The sequence below is a fragment of the Drosophila teissieri genome, chromosome 2R, assembly GCF_016746235.2.
Source record: "Drosophila teissieri strain GT53w chromosome 2R, Prin_Dtei_1.1, whole genome shotgun sequence".
NCBI lineage: Eukaryota > Metazoa > Arthropoda > Insecta > Diptera > Drosophilidae > Drosophila > Drosophila teissieri.
In genome coordinates this window covers 20,681,548-20,694,712 of record NC_053030.1, presented here as the reverse complement: position 1 = coordinate 20,694,712, position 13,165 = coordinate 20,681,548, and the positions used below count along the sequence as shown (strand labels likewise).

At 47.5% G+C, this 13,165-nt stretch overlaps 5 protein-coding genes across 5 annotated transcripts; 2 read left to right on the top strand and 3 right to left on the bottom strand.

Annotated features, from left to right (window-relative positions):
• Window positions 1–536: 536 nt before the first annotated feature.
• On the top strand, window positions 537–3,220 carry LOC122614570 (uncharacterized histidine-rich protein DDB_G0274557). The gene is made up of 3 exons (XM_043789136.1): window positions 537–678; window positions 906–1,267; window positions 2,870–3,220. Exons 1-3 carry the CDS (start codon window positions 603–605, stop codon window positions 3,173–3,175), a joined length of 744 nt encoding a protein of 247 aa, XP_043645071.1. The 5' UTR covers window positions 537–602; the 3' UTR covers window positions 3,176–3,220.
• A 578-nt stretch (window positions 3,221–3,798) lies between these two features.
• On the top strand, window positions 3,799–7,387 carry LOC122613858 (probable peroxisomal acyl-coenzyme A oxidase 1). Its single transcript, XM_043788270.1, has 8 exons — window positions 3,799–4,246; window positions 4,957–5,116; window positions 5,173–5,465; window positions 5,523–5,818; window positions 5,879–6,495; window positions 6,558–6,663; window positions 6,727–6,879; window positions 6,939–7,387. Exons 1-8 carry the CDS (start codon window positions 4,123–4,125, stop codon window positions 7,197–7,199), a joined length of 2,010 nt encoding a protein of 669 aa, XP_043644205.1. The 5' UTR covers window positions 3,799–4,122; the 3' UTR covers window positions 7,200–7,387.
• Window positions 7,388–9,836, bottom strand: LOC122613857 (dolichyl-diphosphooligosaccharide--protein glycosyltransferase subunit 2). The gene is made up of 4 exons (XM_043788269.1): window positions 9,699–9,836; window positions 9,291–9,529; window positions 7,941–9,222; window positions 7,388–7,881 (listed from the first exon to the last, which is right to left on the bottom strand). The coding sequence occupies exons 1-4, from the start codon at window positions 9,709–9,711 to the stop codon at window positions 7,511–7,513; spliced, it is 1,905 nt and encodes a 634-aa protein (XP_043644204.1). The 5' UTR covers window positions 9,712–9,836; the 3' UTR covers window positions 7,388–7,510.
• Window positions 9,837–10,073: 237 nt separating this feature from the next.
• LOC122613456 lies at window positions 10,074–10,704 on the bottom strand. The gene is made up of 2 exons (XM_043787643.1): window positions 10,500–10,704; window positions 10,074–10,444 (listed from the first exon to the last, which is right to left on the bottom strand). The coding sequence occupies exons 1-2, from the start codon at window positions 10,603–10,605 to the stop codon at window positions 10,146–10,148; spliced, it is 405 nt and encodes a 134-aa protein (XP_043643578.1). The 5' UTR covers window positions 10,606–10,704; the 3' UTR covers window positions 10,074–10,145.
• On the bottom strand, window positions 10,637–12,872 carry LOC122613455. The gene is made up of 3 exons (XM_043787642.1): window positions 12,451–12,872; window positions 12,187–12,392; window positions 10,637–12,127 (listed from the first exon to the last, which is right to left on the bottom strand). Exons 1-3 carry the CDS (start codon window positions 12,804–12,806, stop codon window positions 10,740–10,742), a joined length of 1,950 nt encoding a protein of 649 aa, XP_043643577.1. The 5' UTR covers window positions 12,807–12,872; the 3' UTR covers window positions 10,637–10,739.
• Window positions 12,873–13,165: the final 293 nt, after the last annotated feature.

Sequence of the window (13,165 nt, the reverse complement as noted above, 5' to 3'; positions counted from 1 at the left end):
GCAGTTGAACCCCAGGATTATAATCTCTTCGGATCTGCCATAAATGCCTATTTCCAAATCCACTGCGAGATCGCAACCAGGTGGTGCCATCTGGAGCCGGAGGCTTGGCACGCTTCCCACTCGCTTGTCGCACATCCTTACGGCACAACGACGCCCCACTCCACCACCCAAATGGACCGGATAAACCGAGCGATTCATTTTGAATTTTCCCGCAGACCGGCGGCGGAACACTGGGCCAATGTGGTGGCAGCCAGAAGGCAAACAGCCGAGAAAGAGACCGCCGATCGCACCATGTGTCGGGATGCCTCCGCCAATTGGGACGGTTTGCGGAGCGTGGGCGTGCCTGCCGAGGTGCCAGAAATAGCCGGAATCTGGAGAGCCGCGCACTGAGGAGCAGAGTGCTCAAAAAGGAGGCTCTCCCCGTAACCCTTGACAGAAGTGCTCTATGTGCCACGCAGATCGGACGTATTTGACTCGCCACAGATTGGTTTCGGTTCGGAACGGTTCAGTTTTTAGTGAGAGAACTCTGGGTGGATTGAAAGTTTATACCCAATTTGAATATATTCGAAGTGATATTTGTGATACCATCTGGTTTTTGAACAATGCCACGCAAGAAGCGCGCCTCCAGCCCCATGGATCTGTTTGATGACGACTTCGACGAGGATGCCAGTTCGCAAAGTAAGTGCGATTATATATAATATATGGAATAGGTGTTAAGGGGAGTTCTTTTGTAGTCTTTCCTTACTAAGTTGATGCTATAATACTCACTTGGTTTTAGGTTTTACCTTTATGGGTTTACCTTTTGTAGATACTAATGAAACTATTTGTTGGTAATTAATTTCCTGTTATTAAAGTTTTTTGGGTGTATCTACAGTATGTAATTAATGACCTATCTGAATTTGTAGGCTCCCAGCCGCCGGTGCAGCGAAATGCGGCCAATGCCCGGGAGCGAATGCGTATGCGGGTGCTGTCCAGCGCCTACGGGCGATTGAAGACGAAGCTGCCCAACATTCCGCCGGACACGAAGCTCTCCAAGCTGGACACGTTACGTTTGGCCACGCTCTACATCAAGCAGCTAATTACGGCCGTGGAGACAGGCAGCCACTCGCAGAACCACCCGCACCACCCGCACCACCACAGCAGCAGCCAGCAGCACCTCAACCACAGCCACTCGAGCACCACCAGTTCCGATGGCCTGGACACAAGTCACATGGCAGACTCGTCCGGCGGAGGCAATTACCATTTCCATAACAACGGACACGGCATGGTAAGTGTCATGCAATTGCGATCCCCGTGCCCCAATAAGTGATGTCACTGCCACCACTTAACGATGCTCTGCACCCGCGGCTTGTGGCGTTGGAAAGGCATTAATGAGCCGGCCACTTCAGGTGGAGCTCGTCAGATAATGACAGGTGTCGCAGGGGGTTCCCAGTGATAGGCCCAAGATCAATGTTATTTATGGATCTCAGTCTCATTAAGAAGTAATTCCTTGCAGATCGGGATTGTCATAATTTCATGTCTTTTTATGGAAAGCGCAGTGTTGGGATGACTATAAAAACGTTGCTTTTTATTTTTAAAGCCATTAAGGAAATAAAGTAGATAGATAATTTTCATTTAAGTGAAAGAAACTCCATTGAACTTAACGTTTGAAAGCTAGAAAGCATTCTAAAGTTTTACTTTGAAATCTTATTCACTATCTTTATTGTTTATAATTTTAAAAATGATACTTATGCAATCTAATTATAAATGCAATGTATTAAACTTAGTTCGTTTCTAACAAGCGACGTAGTAAGCAATACTACTCAACTTATAGGGGTAATTCTACACAAATATAGCGAAATACAGATCGAAATCCAAACGAATGTGGTGCAACATCTGCTTGGTGATGCCGACGCGATGCCGCGACAAGTATTTCCACCTTTTCTAGGTGGAGGTGGACCACAACCGTAACCACATCCACACCCAGATTCCAAGACCGGAGTCAGCCATTCAGCCGGGCCCCCCACTAGAACGCCGAAATCACATTTTGTGATTTCAGACTGCCTCGCTTTCCTGTAATCCGATACTTTTGTGAATTTCGAAAATATTAAATATGAGTGACAGGAGGAGTGATGGAGGAGCGGGCAGGGAACGGAGATGGCACCGCCGCAGACCTGCGGATCTGGATGGGGGGCACTAGTTAGTCTTTATAGTCTTTGCTTTTATTTTTAAAGATGCTCGATGCTTTGAAGCGACAATGTGAATGACATGCGAGCGAAAGTGTCGTCCTCAGTAGTTTTCCCACTCGGATTATTGTAATTAAAATGTAGTCTAACCATGTTTATCCATTCTCGTCCGGAGTTTACACAATCTATCACTCTGGATCCATGGCGCACAACTTATCCAAATAGATGCAATTGTTTACCCACCGAATGCGTGAAAAAATTCAGCAAATACGGTTCCGTCTTGTGCCCATATGGTGGCAAATCAGATCGGTTCGGATCGGATCGGATCGGAGAGTCCCGACCCTATCCGAATGTATCCCATCCACGCGCCCAAGATGATCTGTTGGGAACAACCCATTGGTTCGGTATTTGCTCGCTAGCCCTAGCATCCCTATATCCCGTTTCCATTCCCAATCCCTCCATGTATGGCATACAAATGAGTGTCTCTTGTCCGCAAGTGTTTGGCTGTTTATGTTTTTATAGATGCGTTAATGAGGCTGTTATTGTAGATCTAGATCTGGAGGCGGGGGCACTAAAAACAATCAAAGTTGCGTAAACAAACAATGGCGCTGTCTCGCATGGGTTGTCGTCATATTGTTCCAAATATAGCCCCTGCGGTTTCCACAACTCTTATGATTTATGCCACATTATCTTATGTCTTGCAGAGCTGGCCCTTTGAGTTCCACCAGAGCAGTCGGAGTTTGGCCTTTGCCCCATCACCTGCAGCCACCACCTCTGCCCGCATGGATTGGCAAGCCCTGCATCCGCAATCCTATCCGAAGTCGTCCACACGAAGCGAGAGCCATGTGGCAGCGGATCTCAGTTACCATCAGTTGCCGGAGTCGCACAGTCACTGGTATCCGGCGGAAGTGCATCAAATGGAGCCAGCGGCCAGCTGCTCCTATGACTCTGGCATGGGGCAGCACCAGCGGGGCATAGCTATTGCCACTAGCCACGCCCATGGCATTTAAGCGGATATTATGAATATTGTTCTCACCCAAGCCAAATGTATTTACCACCTAGTAAGTGTATTAAATCGTGATTTACTTTTACGCGTTTCCGTATGTGCAAGCCTAAACCTATGCTATAAGGCCAAAGATTGCTGTTACCTCATGATCATTTAGCTAGCAAATATATATCTATGTTTTTAATAAAATGAGCATTTCTCAATTATTTTGAATTGGCGCCAAGATTGTGCTGCACTGCATCCCTGGCGTTCACAAGTGCTGCAGCACTGGTTTTTCTCTTGCAGCCCTGTCCAACAGCTGATTTCGTCACAATACAAACAAAGAGCTGCTAACAATAAAAATAAATCGAATATTTAGGATGCATTCAGATACTCTACTTTCTACAAAGACGGTTAATGTGAAGCTTTCAACATGCGTTATTAAAGCATGATTTATTTAAAAAGTGTAGTGCCTTTAAAATTAAATTAGCAAAAAATTACACGAACAAAGCAGCGGATAAAAGCTAGTTTATTTAGCTATGCAAAGAACTGAAAGAAAGTGCCCATGTACTCTTCACATGTAGTGTATTTATTTTGTGTATTTACGATTGAGTGTGGACCAACAACAATGGCCTGAGAATAATAATTGTGCTGCAGATTATTTCAACACAAAAGCCAGCTCATTACATGTGTATTTTCGCGGTTAAAGTTCACGTCGTTCGCCAGCTAGCATCGACGATTAGATTCCGTATTAGGTATTAGTACAGCTGGATCAGATCAGCACTCCATAATCTCAATCTCCACTGGGCTTCCGTCCAACGGCAATTGAGTGACCAATCGACCGACCGACCACTGAGCGCAGCAATCAGTCAGTACGCGATATTCACCGAAGACGGACGCCTTGCGGTGGCTCGTTAATCCATACCATCCATAACCTGTTTACGTGACTTGAATACTGTGCCGCACAGCAAAATGCCAGCCAAACCAGTGAATCCCGATCTGCAGAAGGAACGCAATACGGCCACCTTCGATGCCCGGGAGTTCTCCGTTCTGTGGGCCGGTGGCGAGGAGCGCTTTAAGGAGAAGAAGGCCCTAGGTGAGCCAGCTTAGATGAAATAAAACAGCGGATTGCAAGCTTCTCCGGTGACCCCGACAGACATTCACATTAACCGGTCGCTCAGAGCTTTATATGAGCTTGGCGCAATCGAGTTTCCACACAGTGGATGCGAGAAATTGTGCCAGAAGCATGACTTGGCAATTAGACTAGGCTTGAACGCATTTACAGCTAATCTGTAGAGTTCAAACTCTGATGCTAACTATCAAAGCCACTGATAAATTCTCAAAAACTGAGATTTTACAAATCGAATCACTTGTTTATCCATCCTGTCAACTTCTTTGTTTTGATACGCTTCTTCTCTGTCCATTCATTCATCCGATTTGCTGCTTTCGCTGCACGCCGAGAGGGCTAGAGTTCATTAATTATGTATTCCGCATAAACAAGCCGCTACTAGTTAATCGGCACCTATTAGCCAGCTCATAAGTTATTAATCTTTGAACTTCGCACGAAACGCGATCAATCCAAGAAGCCGTGTACTTTGAATGTTTGCAGCTACCCACCACCCATCTATTTCCAGAGCCACTTGAAATTGGTTTAGCTGATAGGTTTATCTGACAGATTTGCACGGTCGCTTGGGGCATCATAAATGGACAATGCCCAGTAACTGCTTATCTTAACGGCACCTCCTAAAATATTAAATCCCTATCCTTATCGCCCCATCTAATAAATTACGTTGATCATTTTGACAGAGAAAATGTTTTTGGAGGATCCGGCGCTTCAGGACGACTTGCCCATTTCCTATTTGTCACACAAGGAGCTCTATGAGCACAGCTTGCGAAAAGCCTGCATCATTGGGGAGAAGATCCGCCAGCTGCGTGCTGATGGCGAGGATGGAGTGGACACTTACAAGTAAAGAAGCCCTCTGAGTCTCAATGTATCTCAGATTGTAATTTGTATGCTTTTAGTGCTCTGCTCGGTGGTTCCTTGGGAGCAGCTATTCTAAAGGAGGGCAATCCCCTGGCGCTGCACTACGTGATGTTTGTGCCCACCATCATGGGCCAGGGCACGATGGACCAGCAGGTGGAATGGCTGAGCAAGGCCTGGGACTGCGAAATCATTGGCACCTATGCCCAGACGGAACTGGGACACGGAACCTTCCTGCGCGGTCTGGAGACCCGTGCTGACTACGATGCCAGCACCCAGGAGTTTGTGATAAACACACCATCACTCAGTGCATACAAGTGGTGGCCCGGTGGATGTAAGTTTCCTATAACTCTTAATAACTTACATCTGTATTAAACTTCTGGACTTTCAGTGGGACACACTGCTAACCATGCGGTTGTGGTGGCACAGCTGTATACCAAGGGCGAGTTCCGTGGCCTCGCTCCTTTTATTGTCCAATTGAGGGATTCCGATAGTCACCGCCCCATGCCTGGCATCGACATTGGAGACATTGGCACCAAGCTGGGCATGAAGGGTGTCAACAATGGCTATTTAGGACTGAAGAACGTACGGGTGCCTTTGAACAACATGCTGATGAAGAACCAGCAAGTGCTGCCTGATGGCACCTATGTGGCGCCGAAGAACAGCGTGCTTACCTACGGAACCATGGTACTAAAACCGATATACACTATTCCTTTAGCGAGATTTTAACCATTTTTTTCATTCAAGATGTTTGTGCGTTGTGCTCTTATCCGTGATACCGCTCAGAGTCTGGCCAAGGCATCCACTATTGCCACTAGGTACTCAGCTGTTCGCCGCCAGAGTCCCATTGATCCCAATCAACCGGAGCCACAAATCATGGACCATACCACACAGCAGTTGAAGTTGTTCCCTCAGATAGCTAAGGCCATCGTTTTCAAAACAACGGGTGATGGCATCTGGAATATGTACAACGTGATTTCTGGGGAGATTGAGCAGGGTAACTTGGATCGCCTGCCCGAGATGCATGCTTTGTCCTGCTGCCTTAAGGCCATCTGCAGTGCCGATGCTGCTGCCGGCGTCGAAACGTGTCGTCTGTCCTGTGGCGGACATGGCTACATGGACTGCTCGAACTTCCCCACGATATACGGCATGACCACGGCTGTTTGCACCTATGAGGGCGAGAACACAGTGATGCTGCTGCAGACTGCCCGCTATCTGGTGAAGGTCTATGGACAGGCCTTAAACGGAGAGAAGCTGGTGCCCACGGTTTCGTACATAAATGACGCAATAAACCGAACAAAGTTTGTTAACTTCGACGGATCCTTGAGATCCATTGTAAAGGCCTTCCAGTTCGTTGCCGCCAAGTAAGTAACTACTATAGAAAATAAATTCGATAGCAGGTATTTAACTAAAATTTTTCTATCAGCAAAACCCGAATTGCCTATGAGCAGATTGAACTGCGTCGCAAGCAAGGCCATGGTACCGAGGTTTCAGCTAATCTATGTGGCACCTTCTTAACAGCGGCTGCAGATGTAAGTTTTAACGAAATATGAATACTTTGATCAGTTCCCTATTTAATTTTATATCATTTGTAGCTCCATGGACGCGCCTTCCTGGCCCAGACTGCCTATACGGAGCTTATGGCCTTGTCCCGCGAAGTGTCCCCAGAACTAGCTGAAGTCCTTAAAGTGGTGCTGGAGCTTTATCTGGTAGACGCCTGCCTCAACCGCATTGGCGACTTTTTGAGGGTAGGACTCCCAATTAATTTCAGTTTAGGATATTTAATTTTATATGTTTTCCCTTACAGTTTATTAATCTGACTGATCAGGATGTCACGAAACTAGAGGTTCGCCTGGAGAACTGCTTAAAGCGACTCCGACCGAATGCCGTCAGCCTGGTGGACAGCTTTGATCTTCACGATCGCGTGCTAGATTCTGCATTGGGTGCCTATGATGGAAATGTTTACGAGCACATCTTTGAGTCTACCAAGAAGAACCCGTTGAACAAGGAGCCTGTCAACGGAGCATTCCACAAGTACTTGAAGCCATTCATGAAGGCTCACCTCTAGATTCATGTCCAATCACTCGGGGAGATTTTCACAACTGTTATTATTGTAAATATACATATATGTTTCCATTGTTTTTGTATTATGCAACTGTCTGCTTAGCAAAAAGTCTGAAAGACAATTATGATATGGCTTGTGCAGTTGAAACTAGGCTGTAAAATTATACACAAATAAAATAATATTCAAATACATTTAAAGGCAGCATTTAGTGTGTGTTTGGGCTTAACTAAATCGCTTTATTAAAGTTTCTTTTCTGATGGAGTTGCAAGATAGAGAGTAGCTCACTTATTGACTTCGTACAATGATAAACGGACTTACGACGCACTTGGCTTTGAGTTACGTTGTGCGTAAAGACGTCTCAGCAATCGGTTGCCAGCCAGGAATGTGAATACTGCGATAGGAATCAGCAGGCGCAGTGTCTGGAACATGTTAAGCTGCAGCCAGAACACGAAGAACAGCACCAGGATGCCACCGAAACCCAGGTGAAAGCCAATCGTGCTCGGGGCCAGCGTTAGGTTAGACACGTTGATGCCCAGTTTTCCCCAGAACACGAAAAGCAGAACAAGCGGGGTTATGCACAGTCCGGTGAAGATATCAGACACAATGCGGGGCGGGCGCTTGTCGGGCACACGGAACTGATGAATAATTTCAGGCAGGGGACCAGAAGTGGTCTTTGGCTTGACTTCTGTAACCAGATATGCGGTTAGATTTGTACTTTTCATTATAAATATCTTGCAATCTTACCCTTATCTTCGTTGAATTTCAATTGGACTTCAGCAACCAACCATTCGAAGGAGTTGGACAGGGAGGAATCGCCCACGGTCAAGTAAATGCTGTAGGTGCCGCTCTGGTAGTTGAAGTTTTTGCCATTGTTGCCCACATCCATGTCGAATTTGTACGCCTTGCTGCTATCCTGCTCGGCCACAAAGATGATCTCCTTGTCAGTTTTTTTGTTGTAGAGTCGAACGAAGGCCTGATGGACAGCCAGAGGCTTGCTGGTGGATTCATCTACAAGAACGGCCTTCAGCAAAAGCTTCTGGGTGCTGTCAGCGGAGAGAACCTCCTGAAGTTTGCCTGGATAGGTCACACTTTGCTTGCGGGTAGCAGCGCTGGCATCAGATTCGGCAATGCCCACCTCCAGAGATTGAACTTTGACGCGGCCGAGAACCTTGAACTGCAGTGTCTGGGTGTAGACACCATCGGCGCTCAACTCCGCCTGGTAAACGCCGCGAGTTGGCTTTAAGCTGGCCAAATCAGCCACGTAGGTGGTCTTGTCAGAGGACTTAGAGGCCACAGTGATTTTATCAGCCAAAACAGCGCTGTCCTTCTTGCGAATAACCTTAGCAGTGACGGCTTTGGGGGCAGGTGACAAAGGCTTTCCAAGCAGATCCACAACAGCTACATTTAGGGTCGGCGACTGAGCGTCCAACTGACCGTTGCCAATGAGCTGCACGCAAACGGGCGCAATTTTATCGGCTCCACTGATGGTCTTTAGTGCCTCGATCAGCACATGAGCTCCTTTGGCGGTTTGGACGGATCGGCGGCTAAGGAAGTAGTTTGCGAACTTAACTGCCTGGTCAGCGGTAACGGGCACGGGCTTTTCGAAGGTCTTGCTCACGCCGAAAGCACCATTGATGATCAGGGAGGTGATACTGAGACCACCTTCGAATTGCAGAAGCTTGCTGTCTACTTCATCTGCTTGCACGATGGCATCCTCAACGCGATTAGCGATAAAGGATGCACCGGCACCCAGAAGTGGAGCAACATTGAAAGCGTATCCCAAGCCGCTGAGTGTGTCGTCCTTCTTGAGAAGTTCTTGCAAACGCTTTACTAGTTTTCCCTGAGTGGCTTCATTGACCTCCACGCCGAGCACTTTGTGGGTGACTACGCGGTAGAAGATCTCCTGCGAGCTGCCCAGCTCCGAGTTAAGGGAACTGTATACCTTGGAGAGCAGACTCTCCTCGATCTTGGCGGAGCAGCCCAGGTTCCTGCTAGCACCAATGTAGTAGTAGTCTTTTTCGAAGCTCTGCAAGGAGTTTAAAGGACATAAATAAGAAGGACCATTCATAAATGGGCGTATCTAGAAAAACGCACGTTCAGCTTGGATTCCGAATGCAGCGTGGCAATCTTCTTGCACAACGGCTCCTTCTGGGTGGCGTCAGTCAGTTGGATGTTGAGGCTGGAGAAGAAGATCGACTGCAGGTCACTGGAGCCAAATCCGTCCACGAATACTTTTTGCAGGCGGCTGAGATCCTTTTGCCCCAGGTGGCTGTCCACGGTGCGGGCGCTCCACGTCGGCCCACTAGCGACCAACACGCAGAAGATGACCAGACCTGGAATTCGATAGAAAAAATAACCATTAGGTTCCAAGTCGCCGGCAATCGCTTAACCACGAAAATCAGAGGGAGACAGCACGAGAGCTGAGACTTTGCAGCCGGCGTTTCCACTGAATACGGCGTTAAATTAAAGTTATTCAGCTCAAACACCGAGCTGGATACGCACCTAGCTTAAACATTTTCCTATTTTGTGGTTGCGCTCTCACACGCCACTTATATTCTACAGGAAAATAAAATTAAATCGCTCAAAAAGCACCGCCTGTCCCTCGATATTTTATACACGTCAGCGGCCGAGACAACTATCGATACATTTCTTGATCAACAAACATCGATGGCGAAACGAATAACCAATCGATGGCCGTTGCCAGAGTGACCGTATGCATGCTGTTACTGTTATCTCAACCGTTAACATACATTGAATTTAAAAAATAATGTTATTTTAATTTTTAGTAGATATTCTTTTATAATTAAAAACTATTTGTTTATAGATTCTGCAGTTCTTCATTCAAGTTGCAAGATTAATTATATATTTCTATTAATCTTTACCATAAAAGAACAAAGATAAATAATTTATTGTGAGCACTATTCTTTTTCAAACAGTTACAAATAAAATTTAAAGTGCAAACTTTTCCGTACACTGATCAATAGGTCTGGTTATAGAATATTTTCTTTTAAAAGTTTTGGTGAAATCTCCTTCGTGATTCCACACGGTGACGGCAGTGGTGCAGTAGAGTGGATACTTGTTGACCAGAACTTCCTCAGTCTCCTCGTTTTTTGGTGGCACATCCTTGCAGAACTGGTCGTAGTACTCCGTGCGATCCTCACCCAAATCCACTTGGGCGGAGGCCTGTCGGTTGTACTCCGCAAAGAGTTCCTGCCATAGAAACTGCTCCATGCGATTCTCCCGAGTGGCTGGATTACCATTAGAATTAGAAAAGGGCTCCAGAATACTACAGCTTAAACTTACGCAGCACTTTCTTAATTTTGGGTGGAGCAAAGCTGGCTTGAGATTCCGTAAGTTCGGTTATGCATGGACCCACTGGGAGTACCAAATTATTGCCACGATCAACCATTGCAGAATGAATTTTTCAATATCCTTTTTCGATCTAATACTAAGGTAAATAATTTATTCGTTTGCCAGTAACAGACTGACGGCTTATACTCTATCTACTTCGATATAACAAACTAGCAAACTACCCGGAAACTGCTAGGCAACGGCCTGGTCCTCAGGACTTTCCTGTTGATTCTCCTGCGTGGAGTCGTCCTCCACTATGAGGGACACCTCCTTGGGCCGGAGTATACAGTAATAAACGATGAGGGTGGCCAGAAACAGGATACCACTGTAAACGATCCACTCCCAGATGAAACCGAACCACCAGGACTCGAACTCCTCGTTCGCGTACCAAATGGAGGATATGGTAATGTTCTCGACGAGAGTGAGCACCAGGTATCCACCATACCACAGTCGAATGTTCTTGAAGGACACGCGGAATTCCATCAGCACAAATATGTAGATGTAGGCGAGAAGAAGTAAGAACAGGCTGCGACTCCAACCACCACGACAACGGGTTTCCAGTGCCAGGCAGCCCAGCATCAGGGCGTAGTGCACGCCCACCAGGATGAAGAATGCCTTCGGATAGAAGACACAGAAGGTGGACAACGACAGCATCCTCATGCTGATGAAGGCAATCCATCCGAAGAAGGAAACCGTCCTGCCGGCGAAATCATCCTGCTGTATGCCATTCACTATTTTGGTGGGCCGCGGAAAGTAAAAGTCCACCACGTCCTTGGGCGTCAAAGGTGATGGTTTGGGTGATTGGGGAATCAGAACACTATGCTCCTCGGTATCCTCGTCCTTGAGCCTGCCCATCAGCAGCTTGGGCGGATGTGGCACATTCTCTTTGATGTACAGCTGGGCATTAACCAGCAGCATGTCCTTGAAGGTTTCCAGCTGGGACAGCGGTCTAGTCACGCGACGACTCTTTCTGTGTTCATTATCCGACATGGTTCGTCGCAAGTCCGGCGTTGGAGGATCATCCTCGGTTGGCATCAGAACGGGCAATTCTGGTGGCGCAGTTTTAGGAGGCGGTGGCGGTGCTGGTGTCTCGGGTATGCTGTCTAACACCTCGATGGTGTTCAAGTCGCCCAGGTCCTCGTATCGCACCTTCAGTTTGGGCCTTGTACCCTGTATCTTCTCCTCATCGGTGGCATTGCCTCTTGGTCGGGAGTGCAGTAGTGCTCGCGTTTCCAGTTGCTCCAGGCCATCGTTGTCCACCTCATCCTCGCCCTGAATATGCAGCTCATGGGTGCCCTCACCAGAATTGGGCAGTGACCGGCGGGCTCGAAAGTTCTCCATGATCTTGTCGGACTCCGGGAAACTGGTGATGGTGCGCTCGGACTCGCGTTTCTTCCGCTCAGCCTCACAGCACAGGCGTTCGTTCTGCTCCAGCTGACAGCGATGGGTGTCCACCTGTTGCGGTGTGGCCCAAGGATAATGGCGACCCACCCTCCGCTGGCTTTCCATCCGGTGGTAACTGGTGGTTATGGCAGCCAGATCAATGGCTGAGAACACCAGCGACAAGGACTGAACAGCAGCTAGAAGCAGGAAGTTAATACTTGGGTAATCCTGTGAGGTAATCCTGGATATATCTTACAGGTCTCGTAGTTGCGGAACATATCCTGGACGAGCATGTGGTACAGCTGGAGAATGATTTGAGGAGCTGCCTGGGCGTAAGCCTGAACAAACAGATACAACTCAATGTTGGAGGTTTGTGTGGCCTTGGCCAAGCACTTCATGCGCTCCACATCGTCGTCGTCGTGGAAGAGTCCCTCGATGGCCCAAAACAAGCGCGTACAGAACCTTATCGGCTAAAGTTATTGAACACGGCAGTGACCCACTTTACAATCCATTGACTCACCTGAAAATCACAAAAAACGGGAACAGGAACAGCTTGAGCATTCCAATGCCAAGGGCCACGCACTTATTGCGTTCCAAGCAGGCGCAATCCCTTTGTGCCTTCGAAGCCGCCACCAGGATGAAGGTGATGATGGGGGGCAGGATCACCAGGACCAGCGTGCCAGCTCCCAGTCCCGGCTCCGTCTGGCTGAAGTGCTGGTAGCTCAGGGCCAAATCCGAGGCGGTTTGGACAATGTACACCAGCAGTCCCAGGCAGGTGGGCACTATATAGGAGACCCAGATGCGAGTGGGGCTACGAACGGTGTAGCCAAGTATGTGAGGCGGAGGACTGGCCGCATGGACCACCGTGTCGCTCATGATTCCACTTCGGATGGGAGTTCCCCTTTGAATCTGGTTTGGGAAATGCGTTCTTCACATCTGCAACTTGCGAAGTCCACGGCGATACTGAACCACTATGAGTAACCCCGCTCTCACAAAACTATTATCAACCCAGCGAAAAGATAAGATTAAACTCAGCCAAACATTTTTAAGGTGAGCAGTCAGCCGTTTGTTTACGTTTTTTCGCCATCAATGAGAAAGATACAATTGCAGGGTGGACCAGATACTTGTTCTGAAAGATACTTACCATGAAACACAAAATACAAGGCAATTTAGTTCAGTAAGTAATAGTTTTTCCTTTTAACTCTTTTTTATTCCATTACATTAGATAGATTTAA

Bases quoted from the DNA above. Each gene is read 5' to 3' on its own strand.
- LOC122613455 (XM_043787642.1), bottom strand. From the start codon at position 12,806: ATGAGCGACACGGTGGTCCATGCGGCCAGTCCTCCGCCTCACATACTT. The intron at 12,393-12,450 runs GTGAGTCAATGG...TTAGCCGATAAG, and splicing joins CCGTTTTTTGTGATTTTCAG to GTTCTGTACGCGCTTGTTTT. The intron at 12,128-12,186 runs GTAAGATATATC...TCCTGCTTCTAG, and splicing joins GTTCCGCAACTACGAGACCT to CTGCTGTTCAGTCCTTGTCG.
- LOC122613858 (XM_043788270.1), top strand. From the start codon at position 4,123: ATGCCAGCCAAACCAGTGAATCCCGATCTGCAGAAGGAACGCAATACG. The intron at 5,819-5,878 runs GTACTAAAACCG...TTTTCATTCAAG, and splicing joins TGCTTACCTACGGAACCATG to ATGTTTGTGCGTTGTGCTCT. The intron at 6,664-6,726 runs GTAAGTTTTAAC...TATCATTTGTAG, and splicing joins TCTTAACAGCGGCTGCAGAT to CTCCATGGACGCGCCTTCCT.
- LOC122614570 (XM_043789136.1), top strand. From the start codon at position 603: ATGCCACGCAAGAAGCGCGCCTCCAGCCCCATGGATCTGTTTGATGAC. The intron at 679-905 runs GTAAGTGCGATT...CTGAATTTGTAG, and splicing joins CGAGGATGCCAGTTCGCAAA to GCTCCCAGCCGCCGGTGCAG. The intron at 1,268-2,869 runs GTAAGTGTCATG...TATGTCTTGCAG, and splicing joins ATAACAACGGACACGGCATG to AGCTGGCCCTTTGAGTTCCA.
- LOC122613857 (XM_043788269.1), bottom strand. The intron at 9,223-9,290 runs GTGCGTTTTTCT...AACTCCTTGCAG, and splicing joins ATTCGGAATCCAAGCTGAAC to AGCTTCGAAAAAGACTACTA. The intron at 7,882-7,940 runs GTAAGATTGCAA...ATCTGGTTACAG, and splicing joins GAAATTCAACGAAGATAAGG to AAGTCAAGCCAAAGACCACT.
- LOC122613456 (XM_043787643.1), bottom strand. From the start codon at position 10,605: ATGGTTGATCGTGGCAATAATTTGGTACTCCCAGTGGGTCCATGCATA. The intron at 10,445-10,499 runs GTAAGTTTAAGC...ATGGTAATCCAG, and splicing joins CAAAATTAAGAAAGTGCTGC to CCACTCGGGAGAATCGCATG.